Source organism: Caretta caretta, chromosome 1 (assembly GCF_965140235.1).
Source record: "Caretta caretta isolate rCarCar2 chromosome 1, rCarCar1.hap1, whole genome shotgun sequence".
NCBI classification, from domain to species: domain Eukaryota; kingdom Metazoa; phylum Chordata; order Testudines; family Cheloniidae; genus Caretta; species Caretta caretta.
Window position 1 is genome coordinate 14,188,909 of NC_134206.1, and position 23,920 is coordinate 14,212,828.

Here is a 23,920-nt window from a genome sequence, read left to right on the forward strand (position 1 = left end):
CGTCTCTCTCCAACCTTTTAATGATCTCCTGTAAGTATTTTGATTTATTTGTTGTGTTGTTGTTGCAGCGTCATGTGTGGCTGACCGAAAGGGGGATTTATAAACATTGCTACTTTATTAATAAACTTTTTCACTGCTTCTTCCCTAGCTGGCACCAGAAAACACTCTGATGTCCTTCCAAAAAGCAGTGGAGCAGAAAATACATGGAGTGCAAGCTGATGTAGCGATAAGGCAAGTCTGTGTAACTGTTTGCTTCAAGTGCAATGATTTTCTTTAGGGACCGGTCCAACCCAAATCCCTAGATCTGCTTTGTTTTGTTTCCAGATCTGAATTTTGCCACTTAAGTTTTCCACTGTGGCATCCTCTGAGAAGGGCCTCTTGGAGAGTGTGCTCGTATCTTCTCATATGCTGCTATTTATAAAGTATGTAAATTAGTCATTTGGCTGGCACAATGATTAGGGATTAAATTATAAAGGAAACCAGGCTTTCTACTAATCTTCATATCAAGGGCCAAAATTCACGACAGGGTGCCATCTTATAGTTTGCTTTATTATGATGAAATAAGGTAACGTGGGGCTGGTTTGCCTTAGTCTGGCTGCCTTCTCCAAAGAAGTACAGTGGAAGTTCTGGTCGCATGGAAGGAAAATGAAAGTCCTAAATTTTTTCATTGTGTTGTACAGTGCCTCCCGAGTTAAAACAGTCATGAGAATTTACCAGCCCAGATGCAAAATCCCTTTGCCTTCCCTTACCCTGATGCAGAAAATGTAATTAGATTTGTATCTGCCTGTTTACCCACACACACACCTAACCCCCCACAAAAAAAACCAGTTCTACCCTCTAGAACTTGGCAAGGCTGAGTTGGGGGAGTCTTTGAAAGAGTGGAGTTATTCTCACACAAAAAATGTCTAAGAGGGCAATTTTCTGCATTTAATTTTCTCAGACCTCCTAGATCTCTTAAATATAAATATTGTATGCATGTTTTTTTTCATAGACATCCAACATGTGCACATTTGCAGAAAGCAAATTGGACATAGTCTGTACAACAAACTTCCATTCAGTAGGAGCAAACAACAGTGGGAGGCAAAACTTCAAAGGGACATTTTTAAGGATGATTGTGTACGACCGCTATTACGGTAGCACCTAGCAGCAGCAGTCAGGCTCAGGGCCCCATAGTAGAACCGCTGTGTACAAACACAGAGTAGAAGGACCGCCCTTGCCCCAAGGAGCTAATTTAAGGCCAGGTGCAGCATTGTGTGTGATAATGCTGCACCGAGGGAGGGAGGGAGGGAGGGAGGCCGGCCAGCTATATGAAAGGTTAGGTGGTATATTTATTTTGAATTAGAAGATACAAGTCACAGACAAATATCTAAAGTTCCTGCTGCTTGTCTTTGAACTTGCCCATTTGGACCAAATTGAAGGTTGTTAAGTGGAAGATATAAAAAGGGAGAGTATCACAGTGGTTATGGTTAATGTTGTTCAGCTGACTTCTCCTCAATTTGCATGCAACAGAAATGAATGAAGTGGAATAGACGAATGGGGCACAGGAGAAAAAAAAAAAGGAAGTGAGAGAGGAGAATAGAGGCAGGGCGAAATGGGGAAGGGATAGCAGGAGAGAACTCACTTCCACGTTGGCTGTGGATGTACAGCAAACCACATTCAGAAAAGGCATTCCCTTTAGTACCTTCCCAAGGCTTTAACCACACTTGCCAGGCTGAATCCTGGAGAGGGTGCTTTTTATTTCTGTCAGGTTAGATACTAAATCTGATTCTCTTTGCATGGGGGAGGATGTGGATTCTCTTGGTTTCATTTTCCTGCACTGAAAGTCAGTGACCTTCTCTTGCTTGTCTAATAATGACACTGCGTTTGCATATAGTGTGGATCAGGATTCATATCTGATGCTAAGAAATAGCTTGAAATTAACCCACTAGAGAGACACATAATTGGTATTTAAAAAAACACCCAAAAAACCTCTTTGGTGGGTTATTCTATCTGAAAGGCATCTCTGCGGTAAAAGATAGGCTTGTGGGTTGTGGAGTTTGAACATCAGGGCTTCTCTTTTGCAATCGCTGTCTGACAGCAAACAGATTTAAACCCTAATGGAAGTTCCTGTCTGCTGTAACAGGAGGTCATTTTGCAGTGTTGAAGGACAAATCAGGGTTGATAGCGGCTTAATCCCTTAATGAATTCACTTTTGAATTATTCTAAACTGTTGCAAAGAGAATACCATTGGAAGCAAAATAATCGCTTGTGTGTTGGGGATGATCCTGGTCGCTTTGCATACCTATTCTAACCGAGTCAGCCAACCTTATGGAAGAGCGGAGTTGAAAGTATCACTCAAGCACCCTGAGCCTGGACCAGATCATCCTGCTGAAATGGCAGTCCTGTGTCCACCGCCCCCTCCAGGAGAACCCAGATCTGTACTTCAGCTGAAAAGCTTTTGTCTCCCCTACCTCCATGGGAACGTGGAGTCTGCATGTTTCCTTGACATCATGCCCCGCCTTGATTCATAAAATGCATCCTGTAAGATCTTTATAAAGTCAGGGCTCCACTATACATGCAGTGCCTTTCTTACCTGTGCATGTTTGTACGGTGCTACTTAGCCCGTGCGTTCCAAATGACAGTACACCTGGATGGGGCCCAGGAGGGGATTAGAAAGGGGAGAGAACGTTAAAGGCCACGCAGGGTTTCTGCATGGCACTGTGGTGGTTAAAGAGGGTCTGAGTACACTGTGCTGAGAAATGTACTGAGTCGTAGGCTCCTGTCTACCTTAAACATTCAACACACTTCATTCCGTGTCTGCTCGGCAGTTTTAAACCCCATGAAAGACCTTCAGATGTCGAGGCATGATGTGCTTCTAGCCAGGACTGGTGCTCTGTCAGCGTGTTGCTTTGGGTGGAAAGGCAGTTTATATAATTCATTGCTAGAAATAGAAAACTAGATTTGAGTGACATTTCAGATAAGGGCCTTCTGCAGGCATTGGTGAAGCTGGGACTGCATTTGCTCTGTCAACTAAAGTAGGTCTTTGTACCGCTCCCAGCTCAAGGCAGACTCCCAATTAGGTTCAAATGGGTTTCACTGTAACCCTGTCTGTATTCAAGATCTCCCTCTTGAGCCTCACTCCAGTGGGGATCTGTGCTTTGATACCCCGAGCCGTTTCCAGGGCTTCACCCCCCGCACCTCAGGCCAGCCGATCACTGGAGAAGCGTGGCAGCAGCTTCCCGACGAACAGCTGTCCCAACATGTCTTCCCCACTGCGAAAATCATGTCTAGAGCCTTATTCTTTCAAAAGAGTTTGCTGCACTGCTCTGAGATAGATTTCAAACCTCCACAGCAAAGAATTCCCATCCACAGCTCTTCAACCTCTGTGGGATCCCTCTTTTTCTTTTAATGTTGCCACACTTCTGTCATCTTTTTTGAAGTGTTTGTTAAACACCTGGGTGGGGCACTATATAGATGCAGCTATTTTACTTCATGGGGCAAAATTCTGTTTATGGTATCTGCCCCCTCCTCTGCAGCTGCTTGTATGGATGCTGCCTTCAATATATTTTACTCTGAATCTAGCACACCTCTCTAGGTTAACCCATATCTTCAGAGGAAATGTGTGTGTGGTTATTATGGTCAGAAAAGCAATTTCATAAAAATAACAACTTAGCTCAGCTCATCTGCTGCCTGGTCTGCATTACAAGTGTATCTGGTTTTTCTGACCAAAATATGGATGTTTGTTACTCCGGTTTTAGCACTGCAGAGCCGGTACAACTATGGATAGCAAGGCTGGCTCCCACATCCTCAACAAAATTGTTCAGTAAGTTCAGGTATAAAGCCATGGTTAGTTCCCTTTTTAAAAAAGTTCATAATGTAATGAGAGACAGGCAGGCGTAATGTGACCACAGGATTAAGAACCAGAGTGCTAATCCTAGCCCCAACACTATCTCCATCTATGGCCTGGGGCGAGTCTCCTAATCCCCTTCCTAGTTTTCACATCTGTGGAATGGGAATACTGCTCCTGTACTTCACAGGGTCATTGTGAAATGTAGCCAGCTCATGTTTGGAGAGCTCTTTGTGGCCTAAACCCTTTATGCTACTGCTGAGTAGTAGTAGTTGGACCGTTTAGGGCAAGGTGAATCTCAAAAGGTTACTCTGGATTTCATGTTTGCTTTGGATGTTTATCGGAACTTTTTGCGCAGTTGGGCTGGGAATCTCATGAAAATAGGCTCTCTTGTGAGATCCCCCAGCATCTTCTGCTTCCGACTGGCTTGTAAATAACACAAGCACTGTGCCTCTTGCCATATTCGTGTGCTTCCTGCCCCCAACCAAGTCCCAGAAGTGCAAAAGCAGGTCAAAATGAAAAATGAACCACCAAAAAACACCCACAACTAAACCCGAGGAACTGGATAACTCTTCTTCAGCAACCTGTGTCGTCCATTCCGACTGCACTGTTGCTGTCATTCGTTCCTTGTGAGGTGATGTTTTCAAAAGTGCCTAGGTTACTCAGGATACTAAATCACATTTTCAAAAGTGACTTAGGCTTTGTCTACACTTACAGCAGCATGTAGAGTACATACACTACACGCCCCCTAGCATGAGTTTAAATAGCCAAGACAAGGCTTATGCGAGTAGACTAAAGACACGGCAGAACCTTAAGGTAGGTACCCTACAGGGCTGTCTACCCACCCAAACCACAGGGAAAGGCTCTGGTAGTGGAAAAAAGGGTTCTGGCAGTAGGGAGGCAGCTCCTTGCTGTTGGAAACTTTCCTCGCTGCATCACCCATGCCAGACACTTTTCACTGCAGCGTGTACTACACGTACCCTACACAAAGTCACCACCGATACGGACTATGCATCAGACACTTAATGGTCTAAACCTTATTGAAATTCCACGGGACTTTGAGGGTCCTAAACAGGGAAATTGGGGTCCTAAGTAACTCAGGTGCTTTTGAAAATGTTATCATTATTTTAACATTATCAAAATGTTATCTAATTTTTAGGTTGTAAGACTTTCGGGGCAGGCATTATTTGCTTTACACATGTATAAAGGGCCTCCCATGCTAAAACAAAATTAACGGGATTCATAATGAATTTTCAGAGGGTTTTGGGCCTCAGTAGAACGGGGTGAGGTTTTGGCAATCATTCAGGTGGGGAGTTTTGTTCTTATCCAAGTTAGTTTACCAAATCCTAAGAGAAACTCTAAGTTAAGGGTGGAGCTGTGCAAACCTTGAAATGGATGAAAGTATCTGAAATGCATTTTAAAGATGATTTTTCTCCTATGTGTGTAGCTTTGTAAATGAATCAAGAACACTGAGGGCCTGCAAAATTAATTGAGATCTTGACCCCATTTTAACCCTGGTCTGAAAAGCTGGAGAGAGGGTGGAGCAGAAACCATCTGTTCTTCTCTAATATTGTGTACGTGCTAGCTAATAGCCATAGGTTAATGGAGATGCTTGTTTGCTTTGCAGCTATGATGGGGTGCCATTCCTTATGCACGACAAGACACTCAGGAGGACAACTAACGTGGAGGAAGTGTTTCCAGAACTGGCCTACGAGCATTCTTACATGTTCAACTGGACTGACCTGGAGAGGCTTAATGCTGGAAAATGGTTCCTAAGGGTGCGTGCGATCATATACTGAAGATAGGGTCCCTACCATCTGGAGGGGGTGGAGGCAGGGTGTTGTGTGCCCTTATCCAAAGTCAGGACATTGGTTGAAAGTTCACACCACAGACCCTGTCAGGTGGATGGGCGTGCTGCTGTCCCATCAATAAAAGGGTTTAATGAAGGGTGAATAGACCAAGCCAGGCTTCTCCGGTGCTGCTCTGTCAACCCCATTCAACTCTGCCCTACGGCACCAAGTACCTTAGCTCAGCCGTTTTGATTGTTGGGCACAGCACTGTAGCCAATTCCAGCCTGTCAAATGAAGGAATCTTCCAGAGGCCCCCACCACGGTTCTAAAACGGAATGCACAAATGTTGGTCTGTGTTTGCACGTCCTGAAACTCTGACTTCTGTGCACAAACATTGAATTTTGCATTTGCATCTGCTGGGAGCTGGTGGCAGGTTGATAGGGCAATGGGCTAAGAGTAAAGAGACTTGGCTTCTAAAGCTGCTCAGCCGCACGGCTGCTTGAGAACATGGGCAAGCCACTTACACTGTTTCTCAGATCCCCATTTTAAAAATGAAGAAAATAGGACAAAAAAAGTGTTAAGTATTATTCCTTATTGGTACTGCCGTGAGTTCTCCTAGCAGGCCCTCAAATGTTACTGCACATCAGTCAAAAGCTTCCTCCATCCCCATGTTAGGCAGAGACAAAGAAGAGTTGTGTTTATATTGAATCAGCTCCTTACAGAGAATATAGCACTTGTCCTTTCTTGCTAAAATACTCCTGATTGTGAGGCTCTTCTACAGCCTCTCGAAGATGAGAACTTTTGGTTGTATCCTGCTTTCGCTCTGCACAGCAGTGGGATGTTGCAAAAACCCTCTTGTGTTCTAATGTTTTTAAAATCCTTAGTGCAATTTACCAGTCCAACAGCAATGTGCTTCCTCTTTATTTCGCTTTTAAGACCCCTTACCATGCCTCCTGTGTGGGGATTAACATGTAAATCAGATGGTGGGGTGAATGGATTCTGAGCAGACTCCATTTTTTTTATCAAATACCATTTCTTTCTTAATAAAGCTGGGGGCTGACCTCAGATTCACCCTCGGCTGAGTGCAATAGAGATGACATGGAGGTTTAATGGAAGGTGACACTCAGATTTAATGAATATATATATCCCAGCTCCTCTGCACTGTCAGATAAGGAACCTCTCCAGATTGCACAGCATATTGGGGACTGGCAGCTCTGGGTCTGTCTGAAGTGACTCATCGCTAGTGGCGTCTAGCATTTCCTCTACCACAACATCCATCCAGCAGTGTCACTAGGGTGCGGCCACCAATTATGGACTCCCTTTGTAATTCTGCCTGTCCAGTTCCTCGGCCTGCCGAGTAAATTCTGTTTGAATGACGCTGAGTTCCCCTACTTGGGTGTCTAACAAAACAACACCCACATAGCTTCCGGCTGCCTGGGGAGAATGTCTAAAGCAGTGGTCCCCAAGCTGTGGGGCTGCCCCCCTACGGGGGAGCAGAAGAACATTTGGGGGGCAGGCAACAGGGCCCGAGCCAGCCCCCAAGAGGGGGTGGAGAAGGAGCACCACCCAGCCGCAGCTCTGGCCCCAGCCATAGCTCTGCTTGGCCCCCCTGCTCTATCCCCCAGGCCCAATTCCCCTCGACACCTTGCTCCTGCCCCAGCTCCTGCCCCATCCCCAGTTCTGCTCTTAGCTCCACCTTCAACCCAACCTCTTCTGCTGAGCCAACTGTGCAGTAATGGAGCCGGGGGAGGCACAGACTGATTCCACTACTGGTAAGGGGGTGGGGGTGCGACAGGAAAAGTTTGGGCACCGCTGGTCTGAAGGGTCAGCACTATCGCTTGATTTCAATCACCGAAGGCTGCCTTTTTTGTAGCGTTTCCCCGGGTTGCCTTCTCATTACTCTTTGTGGTTGGATGATAATGTTTAGATGGTTTTAAACCAAGGTATAGCACTTTTCATCCAAGGGTCCCAAAGCACTTTAGAAAGGATGGTAAATAGAGGAACACAATAATTCTACTAGATTGGATCAGACCACTGGTCTGTCTAGCCCCGGATCCTGTATCCAACAGTGACCTGTACTGATGTCTTCAGAGGACGGGGCAAGAAACCTCTCAGGAGGCTATGATGAGGTAACCTGTCCCCCAAGGAAAACTTCCTCTTGATACCCCATAGCAAGAGGTTTTTTGCTGTTTTTTTTTTTTTTGTGGGGGGGGGGGAAGAGAATCATCACCATGTCATAGAATATCAGGGTTGGAAGGGATCTCAGGAGATCATCTAGTCCAACCCTCTGCTCAAAGCAGGACCAGTCCCCAGTTTTTTGCCCCAGATCCCTAAATGGCCCCCTCAGGGATTGAACTCACAACCCTGGGTTTAGCAGGCCGGTGCTCAAACCACTGAACTTTATTCCCTGAAGCGTGAGGGTTTAAATCTCTTCCAAAATTCTTTTGGGTTTTCAATCTTTACTATAATGGCCTCTTCAGTCCTAGCAGATAAAAGTAAAACAAGATTGTATGGCTGAAATAAGGTGCAATTTTTTATTAGTGAGCGTAATTAACCTTTGGAACAATTTACCAAGGTTTGTGGTGGATCCTCCATCACTGGGAATTTTTAAATCAATATTGGGTGTTTTGCTAAAAGCTCTGCTCTAGTTCAAACAGGAGTCAATTCAGGGAAGTCTTATGGCCTGTGTTAAACAGGAGCTCAGACTAGATAATCACAGTGGTCACTTCTGGCCACCAAATCTATGAATCTGTTATAACTCTGGATGGTCTTTGTCTTCATATAAGTATCCCGTCCTTTTTAGAAGCCTAGTAACTCTTGATCTCAGTCATATCTAGTGGCAGTGAGTTCCACGGGCTAATTAATACTTCCTTCATCCGTTTTGAATTTTCCACCTTTCTGTTTCTGTATTATGAAATGGGCCAAGTTAAATGTTTCCAGACTCTTCAAATGTATTTTCATGCCCCTGATCGTTCTGCTCACCCATTTCCAACCCCCTTCTATTTCTGCTATAGTCTTTGAGGTGGGGTGACCAGAACTGCATACAGTACTCCTGGTAAGCATGCATCATATCCTCCAATGGGAAAACAGGGACAGGGAGGATTTGCCCAAAGTCGTTCAACAAGTCAGTGTCAGAACTGAAAATAGAAGCCATCTCTCTTGGCACCTAGTTCAGTACCTTATTCACTGGGGCCACACTGCCTCCTGGTATGAAAGACGTTGCTTGACTGTTCCCTTTCAGGACTGAGACCTATCAATAGAGCTGGGTGGGAAATGGTTTCCCACACTGTGAAAATTTCTGAGATTTCAAATATGGTTCCCATTCCAGGATGTAACTGAGGCCTCGTGAAATTTTTCATGAAGAACAAGAGAGAGGGGGAGGAGCGAGAGAGATCACAGAATACCCAGGGGACCAGGGTGCTCACCTGGGACATGTGAGACTGAGATTCGAGTCTCTCTGCCTGATTCACAGCAAGGACTTGGACCTGGGGTTCTGACCTTCCCAGGGAGCACCCCCAGCCACCCGGTTACTGGGCATTCTGAAGTCTGGGTTGCCTCTCTCTCTGACCAGCAATTCCATCCTGGACCTGAGAAACCTTTCCTGACTACAGTTTGAATGGAAACCGACCCTTTCCCAGGAAAGACATCTGTTTTAATGAATCAGTATTTTCTGGCAAAAAAAACCTGTTGTGTTGGCCAACTTTCCCTAGCAGCTTGGCTAGTCACAAGGCAGATTTCAGGGGCAGCTGCCAGAGGTAACTTCATTGCCACCACGACATGGGCAGAAATGAGTTCTGTCTGACCTCCGTCACAGCAGGGACCCCAGATGCATGGCAATAACTTTGACCCTTGTTTGTTTTCAGAGTGACCCCTTCTGGACTGCTGGCTCCCTCTCGGGTTCAGATTACCTGGAAGCTGCAAACCAATCGGTCTGTAAACTGGCTGATATGTTGCAGATCGCCAAGGACAACATGTCAGTGATCTTGAACTTTCAGGACCTGCCACGAGATCATCCATACTACAGCACTTACATCAACATTACCCTGCAAACCATACTGGACTCTGGGATCCAGCAGCAGGCTGTAAGTCCTGCAGCGTTTTGGAGACAGGCTCGTGGGCTGGCTCTTTCAAGCTCAGAGGAAGAGGAGTTTGCTTTAGTAACTGGAGAAATCAGGGTTCCATGCAGAAGATTGATTTCTGGCCAGTTTTCTTTCTGCTGTAGAGGCTTTTGACCTCCTCTGTGCTTAGCCGTGGTGAAACCATGCTGCCCACTTCCCAATTATAGTGTCCATCCTCTAACTCACAGCGGTCTGGGGTGTTCCGATCCCAGAAAGCCTCGCTCTTCGTTCCCTTGCACTGCTCTCTTGCAATGTGGGTGCTGTTTGGGTCGCACCAGGATTTGGGCTGCCCCAGAGCACACAATCTGCCGGGGCTCACACAGGGAAATCAGGATGCAGGCAGTGCGGTATCAGGAGGCCTCGTCACAGCTTGATCCCAATGTTCTCTGAGGCTGAATGGTGCTGGGTCCTGCCACCAGGGGTGTAGGATGCAGAGACAATCGCAGACCTCTTCATGTGAGTGGCTGTTCTAAAGTGCCCAGCAGCAGGAGCACGTGAGACTCCTCCAGCACAAGACAGCTCCTTCCGGTGTGTCCAGCTAATCCCCAGAGCCAGGTTTCAGTACAAAAGCGAAGGGAAGCCTCCCTCTCCAGCAAGCCCCCATCAGTTCCTCCTCTTCCCACCTTTCAAGGAATTGTTGCCCCTTTGGCCAGATGGTTCCCAAAATCGGGCACCGTGCAGGGTGGTGTTTTCGGTTTGGATGAGAAATCAGTGATGCAGAGTCAGGGTATCTTAGCGTGATCTGTTTATTTACAGAATGTGCTTGTGGTCCTGTTTCCCTGAACAGAAGGAGGAACAAACATGCACACAGGCAGCTTCTGTTGGCAGAAATCCCATCCACACCTGCACTGTCCCAAGAAGCGGCTGCCAGTCTGCCTCTGCTTCTCCTCAGGGCTCCAGAGGGTCCTGCTTGCTCAGTTACTCACTCCAGCTGCTGAACCTGCAGCCTCGTCCCAGCTCCTAGGAAACCCTGTTAGCTGCATGAGCTCCCAGCAGCCACTCTCTTCCTTTAAGCAATGATTCTTTCAGGGTGGGAGAAGCTGGAAGTGGCAGGAGCTTACTGCAGAGCAAAGATTCCCATTTCCCAGGTTCAAACCTCGGGGCACTGGGGCAGCTCTTGAAATGTGACATCTGCTCAGCCCAGCCAAAATGGGAAACATCTGAGATTTCCCCCTCCTTCCCTTCTGATTTTAAATTGTTGAAAGTAGCTTATAGTCAAACATGTGGATGTGCTAAGCAGCTGAACATCTTGTGACTGTGAAATATTTCAGACTCTCCAGTTAGGTGAATAATACATCTGTATGCAGAGGAAAAATGGAAATGTTTAGCAATCACACTTATGAAATTATTAGCCTGGGGAAGGATCCATTTTAAGCTGTCTTTCTAATGACGACTGCTGCCACCCGAGTTTCAATTAACCATGAGGCCACACCACCAGATATTTATTTATTTATTTTTGTGAGCCTGTTTGAATTTCCGTCAGCTTTCCTGGAGCTCATTTTATCACAAGGGGAATCGTGCTCCCTTCTTTGCAATTGTGTGGGCAAGCTAATGCAAAGAGGTGAGCAAAATAATTATGAAAATACAAGCCCTTGGTAGTGAGAACAAAATCCATTTTGATGCACTCTGCCTAGTTCTGTGAACTGAACTCCTTTGCTCCAGAATTTCCAGCCTAGCTGGCTGAAAATGTGCATAACCTGTTTTAAACTGTTCTGGTGCATTATTAGGTGAGCATTGATTAGTTATTCTTCATTGATTAGTGGAATTTAAGGCCAGAAGGGACCAGTATGGTCATCTGGTCTGACCTCCTGAATAACACCAAAGATTTTCACCTAGTAATTCCTGTGTCGAGCCCAGACCTTGTGACTGAGGGTAGAACCTATTATTGTTAATTTGATTAAACTAATGTGTGTACAATGCTTTGAAATCGGAGTGGGAAGTGCTAAAAATTGCCAGGTTTGAACGGATTTAGTGCTGATGGAAGTGAAGACTGAATAATTCTAGTTTGAGCTGGGCATAGTTTGGGCAGTTGCTGGAAAGCTTTTCCTACCCAGCTCTGCCAGAGCCTGCTTGGTATCCTTTCCATGGGTCCTTCTTGTGCTGAAATGGATGTTTTGATGGGCGCAAAGTGCATCTTAGCATGAAACCTTCCAATATCTTATCCCTTGTCCTCTGGGTTAGAATTTAAACCCGTGTCCCTCGAGCTGAAAGTCTGGTGCCAAGACCCCACATTGCCAGCTAGTCAGCCCTGCATTCAAAATGCAGTCAAGTAAAGACGTGTGAGGCTTTAAGCCCCTTTAAGCTGATTATAGCATTAGTGCAAACTCTCTAGCTTGGCTGTCCTTCCCGCTTCTTTGTACTCCAAACTGCTCAGAGCCTGTATTCCTAACGCTTTCCCAGCTGCAAACAGGTTTCCGTCTTTGAGAATCATCTCTTTAATCAGAATGGCTCCATTTATTGACTCTCTCTCTGTATCTCCAGGTGATGTGGCTGCCCAACACAGAGCGGCAGCTGGTGAGGCAAATTGCGCCAGGTTTCCAACAGACTTCTGACATCAAAGCAGACGTGGAGCGCTTGAGAGACAAAGGCATCAAACAGCTGAACCTGCGGTACACTAAGGTCACCAGTGAGGACATCAGGTGCGGGCCTCAGCTTTCATTGGTCTGAATTTCCACTTGCTGTGTGCATGTGCTGTGTGCATTTTGCAAAGCCAAAGTATATAGCTGCTCCCTTGCCCCTTCCCATTGAGGCCTGCTGGGCTCTCAAGCTGTGGTCAAGCCAGGAACCAGGACCCGGCACTCAACCCACAGATTCTAGTGATCACAGTGGTCTCTTCTGGCCTTGGAATCTACGGGCCTTTGGCCTTCTGGCTTCCAGGCAGCTGCTGTCCTTCCACAACAAAGAACTGCTCCCACCTAACAGGGCACATAGCTGGCTGTCCAGCGGGAGCTTTGCTGTCTGGTGGGGGGAGCATCTATAGTGGCAACATCACTTCAATCAAGGACAGACTCCATTTTCCCCTTTAATGGGCCCATCGTATCTGCTAGTCCATGGGAGACAGCAGGAAACTCCCCCTCAGCTACATCAGCAGCAGTGCCCTGTTGTCACTTGATGATGGGAGGATCTTAGTGTCTCCTACTGGAGACCCCTTGAATTTGTCAGCCCCGGTTTCACACCTACCTCAGGCAAAGGAGAGCAAGACACAGGCCAGGCTGAAAGTACAAGAAAAGAGGTTAATAGGATTGTAATTTCTTGCTAAGTAACGCATGAATCAATGGGTCACCGAGCAAACTGAGGCTGACCTACCATCAAGGGAAAGACGCGAAAGGAGTGAGATGCTGAGCACTTCCTACAGGCATTGTTTGCAGACACACCCAGATGCAGGGCAAACTCTCAGGCCATAAACCTTCCGACGTTCCATAGCGCTGGTTTGCGCTGCGGTTGTGTCCGAGTGGGGCAGAGAGGGGCAATGGCAAGCAGGGCCCTAGCTGAAACAGAGCTCATCCCTGTGTCCTAGTGGCTAGAGCCTGGGACTCAGGAGAAACGGGCTCTATTCCCCTGTGTGCCACTGGTCTGCTGTCTGTCTTTGGGCAAGTCATGTCCCCTGTTTCTGCCTCCGTTTCCACATCTGTAAAATGAAGCTAGTGATCCTGACCACCTTTGTAAAGCGCTTTGAGATCTACGATGAAAAGCGCAATCTAAGAGCTAGTTAGTTATAGTGTATATAGAAACCTCTTCTCTCTCTCTCTCTCTCTCTCTCTCTCCCTCCCCCCCTCCCCCCACAAAAACACAGTTATCGTCTTGAAGATTTTTGTCAAGCACGAGACAATCGACTCAACCCTTGCAGTGCTGAAGGGCTGAAAACTCAGACGAAGCTCCTCCTCGGTCTCTCTCCCTTTACTCCAGCATGCTCTTCCACCCCCTGACCCTGGCCATTTGCAGTCTAGTCAACCCGCTGCAGGAAACCTTCCTCAGTCCCCAGGCCCATTGTCCCCAGCAGAGCCACCTAGGAATTGACCTTTCTGGGCAGTTTTCAGGTATTATCTTCTGGGAACCGGCCAGTTTAGAAAGGTTTACAGGATTGAGCAGTGAGGTGGCTGACCAGGCCTTTAAAGACTTCTCAACAGAATCCCTCTCTCCTGCTGTATATTAGGGAATAAAATGTATTGCATTATGGCCTCTGCGTTAAGGCTTTGCCACTAGCACCTAGTGGTCGTGAAAGAAGTTTCTTTATGCAAGTTTTATGACCTGCTAATTATCAGCATGGTAAAGGGGACACATCCTGGGATGTCCCGTGTTAAAATGTTCTCCTCTAGGACAAGCATCCCTTGCTGGTGTGGAGACCTTGATCTCACAGCACTGAGACATATTTTGATGGTGTTGCAGGTAGGGGTGCTGGAACAATTTGTATAGCTGGAGTGCTATGATGGAAACCATGTATTTGTTGTTTGTTTTTACTACTCCAAGCCAGGGGGTGCAGCAGCACCCCTGGTTCCAGCATTGCTGGCTGCATGGATATCAAAGATCTTTCCTGATTTCTTTTTAGTTATTTACAGTGAGATCCCAAGACATGGAACAGTTCCATTGAAACTGGGACCATTGTGTGAAAATCTAGACCAAGGGCAGCCCTGGATCTGACTCCTTGGACAATAAAGGGGGTTGTGTAGTTTAAATACCTGTGCCACCCTAGTATGTTTGCCAAAGATCCTGTGGGAGAAGAGATTTATGTTATGATGGTCTGGCCCATTTCCAAGCGAGGGTCATGGAAGCAGAAGGAGAGAGTGGCTAATCTTAATAGCTTTTTACACGGAGTTTAGTGTGTGACAACATTAAGGGAGCCTTTTAGAAATCAAAATATTAATCATCTGATTCTCATTCCAATACCAGTTTCAGAGGAAGTTTAGGCAACTCATTCAAAGCACATCCAGCCAGTTTTTCAACCTGATTAGCAACCGCCCTTTGCGTCTCATTCATCTGCTCCAGAGCTGCTGCTGCTGTGAACCTCTGATTTAGGCCAAGCTCCTGAGTTCTTTCAGACATTACTTTGTGCCAATAAATTTGAACACAGCCTTTTAACGACCCTATTTAAATCGGCCTCGTTTCATCTTTAATTAGCCAATGCCGTCTTTCTTCTTGGTAGTATGTGGAGTTTGAATTTCATAGGGTGTGAATCAAAATGACCTCTGCTGCTAAAGTTAAACAGATAAGGGATGTGTTGCTCCTAGGTGACCTGGTTAATTTTTAGGATTTATTGCTTGCCAAGCTTGACTTGGTCCTTAAGAAAACATGGAAATCAAACGGTTTGGGAGAGGAGATAATATTTTAAAGCTAGAAAGGAAAGTAGGTCCTGTTATGTAGGTAAGGACTGATGACTGAACTGCAGTGTATCACATTGTAACCGATGCTGTTTTTTGAAAAACAGATAGTTCATAACCCATGGATGTTAAATGGTTAAGGGCCAGATTGTGCTACTGCAGTGCGGGTTGCCACTGAGGACCAGTGTGGAGCTGTGCTGCGTCGGGGGAGCTGTCCAGACATGTAGATCGATCCAGGCACTGTGCCGAAGGGGATGGGGAAGGAATGAAGGCAAAATATGCCCTGTAACTTTCAGTGCATGAGATGCAGAGAGGTCCAGTCATAGGGTGTTCAGAGACTTGGGTTCTATTCCTAGCTCTGCCACTGACTTGTTGTGTGACCTTGGGCAAGTCACTTCCCCTCTGCCGCTGTTTCCCCTCCCACCCTTTGTCTTGTCTATTTAGATAAAGTTCCTCCAGCGTATGTACAGCGCCTAGCACAGATGGACCCTCTTGGTGCTGCTGTAGTAGAAATTAATACATGCTTTTAAATTCTAAATCCACATCAATTTTGGCCCAGATGCACCACTCCCCTTTTTTAGTTGTCGGATTCCTTCTACTAAAGACCCTGTAATGACAACTGAATCCTCTTTTCCTGCTACACACACCACGTTTGCACAGAGCAGCTAGTATTATGAACGTAGTTAATAAAAGCTCACCGCCTGCTGCTCCGCTGCTGAAAACAAAACCAGGCCATGTTACATACGTTCCGGAACTAGAGGAACCAGCTCTGCCAGAGTGCTACAAGGAGCAATCTTACGATTGCCTGGTAGCCCCTGGTGCTCTGGGTAGAGCAAAGCCTTGCCCACCCTTTCTCCTTTCCGTTCATTCTCCATTTCTTGGAGAATTATGGAGAAGGGGTGCCCATCCGGCAATTGTGCGGTGGTTTGTTCTAATTATCCTGGCTCCGTTCTGTTTGCCTCAGCAGCCTCAAGAACCAAACCTGCCATGTTGGCAAACTGAAGGGTTCAACCATAGGGTTCAAAGGGACATTGCCACAGTCCTACATCAGACTCGTTAACTGGGGAGCTACTGACCACACGGATTGAATCAACCCTGATGAAATGCCATCCTTTACCACAAAATACATGTCCTAACTACTGTATATGCAGTGCTTACTCGGCATGACCAGCATTGCTTTCAAGAGTGTATAGCTTCACCCTCAATATTCAGTATAATCAGATCGTATTAACAGCCTTGTGCTACCTCCATAATTACATATGGTGTTGACCATCTTCAAAGTGTTAATGAATCGTCACAGTCAGATAAGGAAACTGAGGCAGAGCGACTTACCCACGGCCATAGATAGGATCAATATCCGCATTGCAACTCGAGAGTTCTTGTCTCCCAGTCTTATTCTGACCTCTGAAGCAAACCCCTTGAAAAGTGGATTCAAGCACTCAGAAGACTTGAGACCTCTTTTGTTAGCAAACAAGAGCCCCATAAATCTATGTCTGGACCCAGGCAGGAGAGTAAGAGTATGACTGACTCTTACATCGGTCTCCAGTTTAATTCAGTGACTTGCCCTTTCAGTATTATAGGCATCTGCAATGGCTGTTCATTTAACATCACCCTAATTAGGGACGCTTTTTAAAAATGTGTCCAGACTACCACCATGTGGGGTGATAGAATTATGTATATCTAAGCTGGAATCTGCTCTGGTGAGTGAATAAAGCTTTTAAGATCAAATAGTGGTTTAATAGGTTTTAAGGCCAGACAAGATCTTGTGTTTCAACATGACCTACTTCACCAAATTTCAAATCTGGCCACTATTAAAAAGCATGCTGTTTGTCAGATGACTCTAATCTCCCTTTGTATTTATTTCATGCGAATCACCCGTGTATAGGATATGGCATTTTGTGTCCTCTGTTCACTGTACTTACAGAGATACTAACCTACTGCTCTGTTATTTTTCTCGGCAGGGAATACGCCGCCGCGAACCTGAGCGTTAATCTCTACATTGTGAATGAACCATGGCTGTACTCTATCCTGTGGTGTGCTGGTGTTCAGTCTGTCACATCTGATAGCTCACAAATCCTTAGCAAGGTGCCTTTTCCCGTTTGGCTAATGGTAAGCAAGACCACATGTGAAATATCCATATGGTACATAAGATTCGCCTCCACTGTCATCCCTTTAAAAAACAGGGACAGATTTCTGGGTATGTTCGAGGCTGCTCTGTCCTGTAGAAGCCATACGTTAGAGGGGTAGGTTCAGCGGTGTGCTATCAAAATTTTAATGAGAGACTCCTTCAAAAATGTTCAGTTTCAGACCTACAGGATTCCCTGGGTTGGATACTTTCCCCTCTTCCCCCAGCAAAACTCTGTCTTCATACTCTTCTCTTATCCAAATCAATCAGTTCTTCCACTCCATGCCCCCCGGCTTAGTACCCTTCAACACACCATGCTCCCTCTCACCAATACCACATTGAGGTACTGTACCTCTGTGTGGAACCCCTATCCGGCAGCTGTTCCTAGCAGCAGCAGTGGTGATGGTGGCAGAAGTGGGTTTTCCCTAAGTCTGTCTATGGGATGTTAAGTGGAAAGTGGATCCCCTCTTCAAGTGAGCTGGGTGCTCAGTTGGGGAATGGGCTCCCTTTGGTTGATGAGGTGGCAGGTCTCCTCAGCTAGTGATAGGAGTGACAGAGCTGGACACCTCTGGCTGGTGGGTGGGGAGCAGAGCTCTGGTCCCTTGCATAGTTCCAGCTTTCCAGCCCTGGGTGGGCAGGCACCAGTCAGGGGAGAGATGGGTGGCAGTGGCTCCAGGACTCATGCCCCCTGCAACAACAGTTTGCCCCGTCTCCTTATGGACAGCTAGAGCAGGGCTGTAGGGGTTGTGGAGACTACGTTGTGCAGTCCCTGCCCGCCATGTGTACCTAGAGCAACTGGTGGGGGCATGCTGGGAAGGGACCGTCCATTGTAGCAGCTGTCACAGTTGCAGCAATAGTGAGCCCGCCCAGAAAGGGCCCTAACTTTGAACAAGCTGAGTCCGCTTCAGCATTTCAGGGCAGATTGCAAAACTCATTTTTGCTGTCTCCTCGCCAATATAACCGGCTCCTGCCTGTGGTTATCTCTCCACTGTGTGGGGGGAATTAGATCATGAAGACTGGCCCTGTCGGCCACTGAGCAGACAATGGCCCATCGAAAATTTGCATTTCCGTGTATTTGGATCTTTGAAGCTTGAGAAAGCCAACATGAAGATGAAGTGATGTGAGGCTGCCGTGTCTAGGGATTCTCAAAGCAAGTCAAGATGGTTAAATATTCAGGGGAGTGGGGGTCTCTTTAAGAAATGAAGTCTCGTGCACCATTGCAGGGCTGGCGATTATCTAGTACTGACCCAAGAAACCCTTTCTGATCCTGCTCCATGAATCCATGACCCTGCAATGTCTTGTACACTATCTGCAGCTTGATCTTGGAGCTCTTCTTGGACCAGCTAGTCCTGGAACAAACAAGGTGAGGGCAACTATTGATTTAGTCTTAAGAGGCACACAGGATCTGGTCCAAGAGGTGAATATAGCTGAACTGCTAAATATATTTAATTATATATATAATTAAATATAACACACCTCTGGGGGGGGAAATCCCAAAGAAAACCTCCACACCAGTAGTTAGCTTCAAAAAGGGGAACTATGCAAATTGAGGAGGCTAGTTAAATAGAAATTAACAAGAACAGCAACAAGAGTAAAATGCCTGCAAGCTGCAGGGCACCTTTTTAAAAACACCATAATAGAGGCTCAAGCTATGTATACCCTAAATAAAAAAACAAAACCAGTAAGAGGACCAAAAAAATGCCACCATGGCTACACAAGAGAGTAAAAGAAGCAGCTGGAGATCAGACATAGTTTAAAAATTTGAAGTCAGACCCTACGAAGGTAAATACTCTGGCAAGTGTGAAAGTATGATTAGGCAGGACAAAAAAGAATTTGAAGAGCAATTAAGAAAAAGACACACACACACAGCAATATTTTTTTGAAGTACATCAGGAAGCCTGTCAAACAGTCCATGGGGCCACCGGTCGATCGGGGTACTAAAGGGGCACTCAAAGGAGACAAGGCCATTTCAGAGAAGCTAAATGAATTCTGTGCATCAGTCTTCACTGCAGAGGATGCACGGGGGGGACTCCCACATCTGAGTCATTCTTTGGGTGACAAATCTGAAGAACTGACCCAGATTGACGTTTCAGTAGAGGAGGCTTTTCAACAAATTGGAAACAGTAATAAGTCACCAGGGCCAGATGGTATTCCTCCACGAGTTCTGAAGGAACTCAGATGTGAAACTGCAGACCTACTAACTGTGGTATGTAACCGATTGCTGAAATCAGCACCTGTACCAGATGACTGGAGGATAGCTAATGTGATAGTGATTTTTTTTTTTTAAAAAGGCTCCAGAGATAATCTTGGCCATTACAGGCCAGTAAGCCTAACTTCACTTCCAGGCAAATTGGTTGAAACTATAGTAAAAACCAGAATGGTCAGACACCTACATTAACACAATACATTGGAAGAGTCGACACAGCTTCTGTAAAGGGAAATCATGCCTCACCAATCGATTAGAATTCTTTGAGTGGGGTCAACAAATATGTGGACAAAGATGATCCAGTCGATGTAGTGTACTTGGACTTTCAGAAAGCCTTTGATGAGGTCTCTTACCAATGGCTCGTAAGCAAAGTAGGCAGTCATGGGATCAGAGGGAAGATCCTCTTATGGATCACTAATTGGTTAAAAGGCAGGAAATGAAGGTTTGGAATAAATGGTCAGTTTTCACAATCTAGAGAGGCAAATAGTGAAGTCCCCCAGCAAGCTGTACTGAGTTCAGTGCTGTTCAACATATTCATAAATGATCTGGAAAAAGGAGTAAGCAGTGAAGTGGCAAAGTTTGCAGATGATACAAAACTATTCAAGATAGTTAGGTCCAAAGCTGACTGTGAAGAGTTACAAAAGAATCTCACAAAAATGCATGACTGGGCAACAAACTGGCAGATGAAATTCAATTTTGATAAATGCAAAGTAATGTACATAGGAAAACATAATCCCAGCGACACATACAAAACGGTGGGGTTTAAATTAGCTGTTACCACTCAAGAAAGAGATCCTGGGGTCATCCTGGATAGTTCTCTGAAACCATCCGCTCAGTGTGCAGCAGTAATCAAAAAAGTGAACGTTAGGACCCACTGGGAAAGGGATAGATAACAGGACAGCAAATATCATACCACTGTATAAATACATGGTACACCCACCCCTTGAATACTGCCTGCAGTTCGGGTCACCCCATCTCAAAAAAGTTGTGTTACAATTGGAAAAGGTTCAGAGAAAGGCAACAAAAATGAGTAGCGGCACGGAACAGCTTCAACATGAGGAGAGATTAAAAAGCCTGGGACAGTTTAGCTTCGACAAGAGAATACTCGGGGCTTGTCTTCGCTACCACGCTAAATCGGAGCAGTTGCTATCGGGGCAGCGGCATCTGATTTAGTGCGTCAACTTAATTAATCCACCTCAATGAGAGGCGGAAGCCATGTTAGTGGTAGAGTGTCTCCTGCCAACATAACGTGGTGTAGACACTGCATTAAGTCGATGTAAGTTACGTTGCTCAGGGGGGCGGTTTTTTCACACCCCCTGAATGGCATAACTTACATCAACTTAAGTGGTAAGAACGTAACATAAGAATGGCCAGACTGGGTCAGACCAAAGGTCCATCTAGCCCAGTATCCTGTGTACTGACAGTGGCCAATGCCAGGTGCTTCAGAGGGAATGAACAGAACAGGTAATTATCAAGTGATCCATCCCCTGCCGTCCATTCCCAGCTTCTGGCAAACAGAAGCTAGGGACAGCATCCCTGCCCTGGTGGTGTAGACAAGCACTAACAGGGGATATGATAGAGATCTATAAAATCATGACCGGTGTGGAGAAAATGAATAAGGAAGTGTTATTTACCCTCGTCACATAACACATGAACCAGGGGTACCCACTGAAATTAATAGGCAGCAGGTTTAAAACAAACAAAAGGAAGTACTTCTTCACACAACACACAGTCAGTCTGTGAAACGCTTTGCTAGGGGATGTTGTGAAGGCCAAAACTATAACAGGGTTCCCAAAAGCACTAGAAAGGTGGAGGATAGGTCCATCAATGGCTATTAGCCAGATGGGCAGGGATGCAACCCCATGCTCTGAGTGACCCAAGCCTCTGTTTGCTAGAAGCTGGGAATAGACGACAGGATGGATCACTAGATGATTTCCTGTTCTGTTCATTCCCTCTGAAGCACCTGGCATTGGCCACTGTGGGAAGACAGCATGCTGGGCTAGTTGGACCATTGGTGTGACCCAGTATGACCATTCTTAAGTTCTTATCACCTCGTGCTGCAATGTGACAATATGTCTTACTATTAAAGCAGGGTAGTGGCTGGTCAGTATTTGGATGATTTATAATAATAATACCTAGCACTTCTATCACACCTTTCATCAGTAGATCTCAAAATGATTTACAAAGGAGTTCAGCGGTATTATTCCCATTTTACAGATATGGAAACTGAGGCATGGGAAAGCAAGGTGACCATGGTCACCAACAGGCCAGTGGAAGAGCCAGGAATAGAACTAGGTATATTGAGTTCCAGTGCAGTGCTCTGTCCTCCAGGTCTCACTGCCTCCTTTGTGAGCAAGTTCTGAATCAGCCCCCTCCATAAGCTAGGAGGGACGCTGGGCTCCTGGAGACAGTCTTTCAGAAGATTCCTAAAACTTGGTGACCTCTTTGCAATTGCTGTAGTTCCCATACTGTTCTCACGTGAGTTATTGGTGGTATTGTCTTAGTCTGATGCATGGCCAGATTCTAACTGGTATGATTATATTCTGCCTCCCTAAATTCCCTCTGGAAATTTCAGTGGGCTACAGTCTGTTGTGCTTCCTATTGTGTATCCTTATTCACACAAGAATTTTAGTGACATTTTGGTGGTGGTCGGAACAATTGCTGTGAAGTTATTTGGGCTCCCCCTGGATGAATGATGCAATCTAATCCTCAGTCATTCATTCAAAGTACTCTTTTCACTGACTTTTCACAGGTGTCGGGCCACTGAAACAGGAACAGAGGTGAGGCCAGCTCAGTCGGTCACTTAAAAACAGAATTGGGTTAATTATTTTAAAACATTGGCCAGTGGTTCATCTTCAAACATCAGAGTTTGGAAAAATACAGTGAGACCTGTCTTAATATATTGAGCTCTCTTATAGAGCACTGTTCATCTATAGATCTTAGAGTACTTTACAGAAGAGGGGCAATATCACTATTCCCATAAACTAAGACAAGAAGGAGAGATGACTTGCCAAAGGTCAGACACTCAGTTGGAGGAGGAACCAGGAATCGAGCCCAGGTCTCCTGACACTCAGTTCAGCGCTAGGCCACAATATCTCTCAAGTCACCACCACGGAGAACAATAAAAATGAGTTTCCCTCATCAATATTGCCTGCCACAAGAAAGTGAATGAGCTAAAGCCACATTGGCTTGTGCTGCACAACAAATGGGTGGATAAAAACAGGTGTATTGCAAAGAACAAGTCTGGTAAAGAGAAAAATATGTCCCGTCTTCTAAATTCTTCCCTTTGATGTAACCCCTGAGTTCTGTGGGAACTGTGTGTACATCCCAGATGGAGTTTGGTTCAATCTTCCCTTTATTGAGTCTCTCAGATGAACCCATACTTCAGTGCATACTGGTGTATAATTGGCTGCTGTTCACCATAAAACTCCCTGCGTACTGTAAGTGTCAGGACCATGTGTGAGTCGTACCATCTGAATTCTGTTCTGCCTAAATCGGAGTCTTTCGGAATTGATTTCAACCTGGGAGCCAGCGCAAACCTTTCGTTCTTGCTGAAAAGTGATGATCTCCAAGGCACGTTTCTTTATGGCCCTCAGGTGACCCCAGGGGCTTTGTTGCACTTTAAGGATGAATAGGGATGTCATTTCCATTTGCTGCTGTGGTAAATTAGTGCCAGCTGCATCAGTCTCTGGTAACTGAGGCTCCTTGCTGACAGAAATGCTCGCTCATGCCTCGCTGATTCTTTTCATCAGCCAGTTCCTGGTATTAATACTTCTAAGTCCAAAATGCAGATTCAGTTCAGCTGCACAGAAGCAATACTAAAGTATTTCCAGGGCTGTTATTTTAGCAGGTCCTTTAGGCCTGTCATGCCTGCTGCCAAGCGTATGAAGGAGAGATTTTTGAGGTGTAACTCTGTTCTTTTGCAATTATATACGTGCAATTTTCCTCATATCCTCTCTTGTGAGCAGAGGGCTTCTAATGAATGGCAGAGGGCTTCTAAGCGAAACTGTCAGTACATGTCAAACGGTGAGATCTGATGGATGACTGCTCAAGTCTTGAACCAACTGAGCTCAGGGCTTGTCTACACTTACCGGGGGTTCGACGTGTGGTGATCGATGCATCGGCAGTCGATTTAGCGGGTCTTGACCGCTGGTCGCTCTCCTGTCAACTCCTGTACTCCACCGGAAGGAGAAACACAAGGGGAGTCGACGGGAGAGCGTCTCCAGTTGACATCGCATCATGTGGACCCCGCTGTGAGGGGATCTAAGTACATTGACTTCAGCTGTGTTATTCACATAGCTGAAGTTGCGTAACTTAGATTGATCTCCCCCCATAGTGTAGACAAGGCCTCAGTTTTGTGTATCTCTGCAGAACAGATGTGTTTACTCTCCTGTGCCCCTTTCCCAGCAGTGCTCAGCATTAGGAGTTGTGGGAAGATTTCGGTTTATTGGTGTGTTGCAAATGCTGTCACTCGTAGTGTACGTGAATTAAAACACATAGATAGTTTTTCTTTACAGAAATTATCCTAAGTTCTAAAGAT

General features: G+C 45.9%; 1 protein-coding gene across 4 annotated transcripts in view; it reads left to right on the top strand.

Moving 5' to 3' along the window:
• The window catches only part of GDPD5 (glycerophosphodiester phosphodiesterase domain containing 5), a 335,216-nt gene that overhangs the window by 293,530 nt on the left and 17,766 nt on the right, over positions 1-23,920 (top strand). For all 4 annotated transcript variants that reach the window (XM_048839760.2, XM_048839771.2, XM_048839763.2 and 1 more), the window contains 5 exons: positions 149-231; positions 5,454-5,604; positions 9,480-9,698; positions 12,216-12,373; positions 17,011-17,158. In XM_048839760.2, coding sequence (XP_048695717.1) covers positions 149-231; positions 5,454-5,604; positions 9,480-9,698; positions 12,216-12,373; positions 17,011-17,158 — 759 coding nt within the window. The remainder of the gene's footprint in view (positions 1-148; positions 232-5,453; positions 5,605-9,479; positions 9,699-12,215; positions 12,374-17,010; positions 17,159-23,920) is intronic.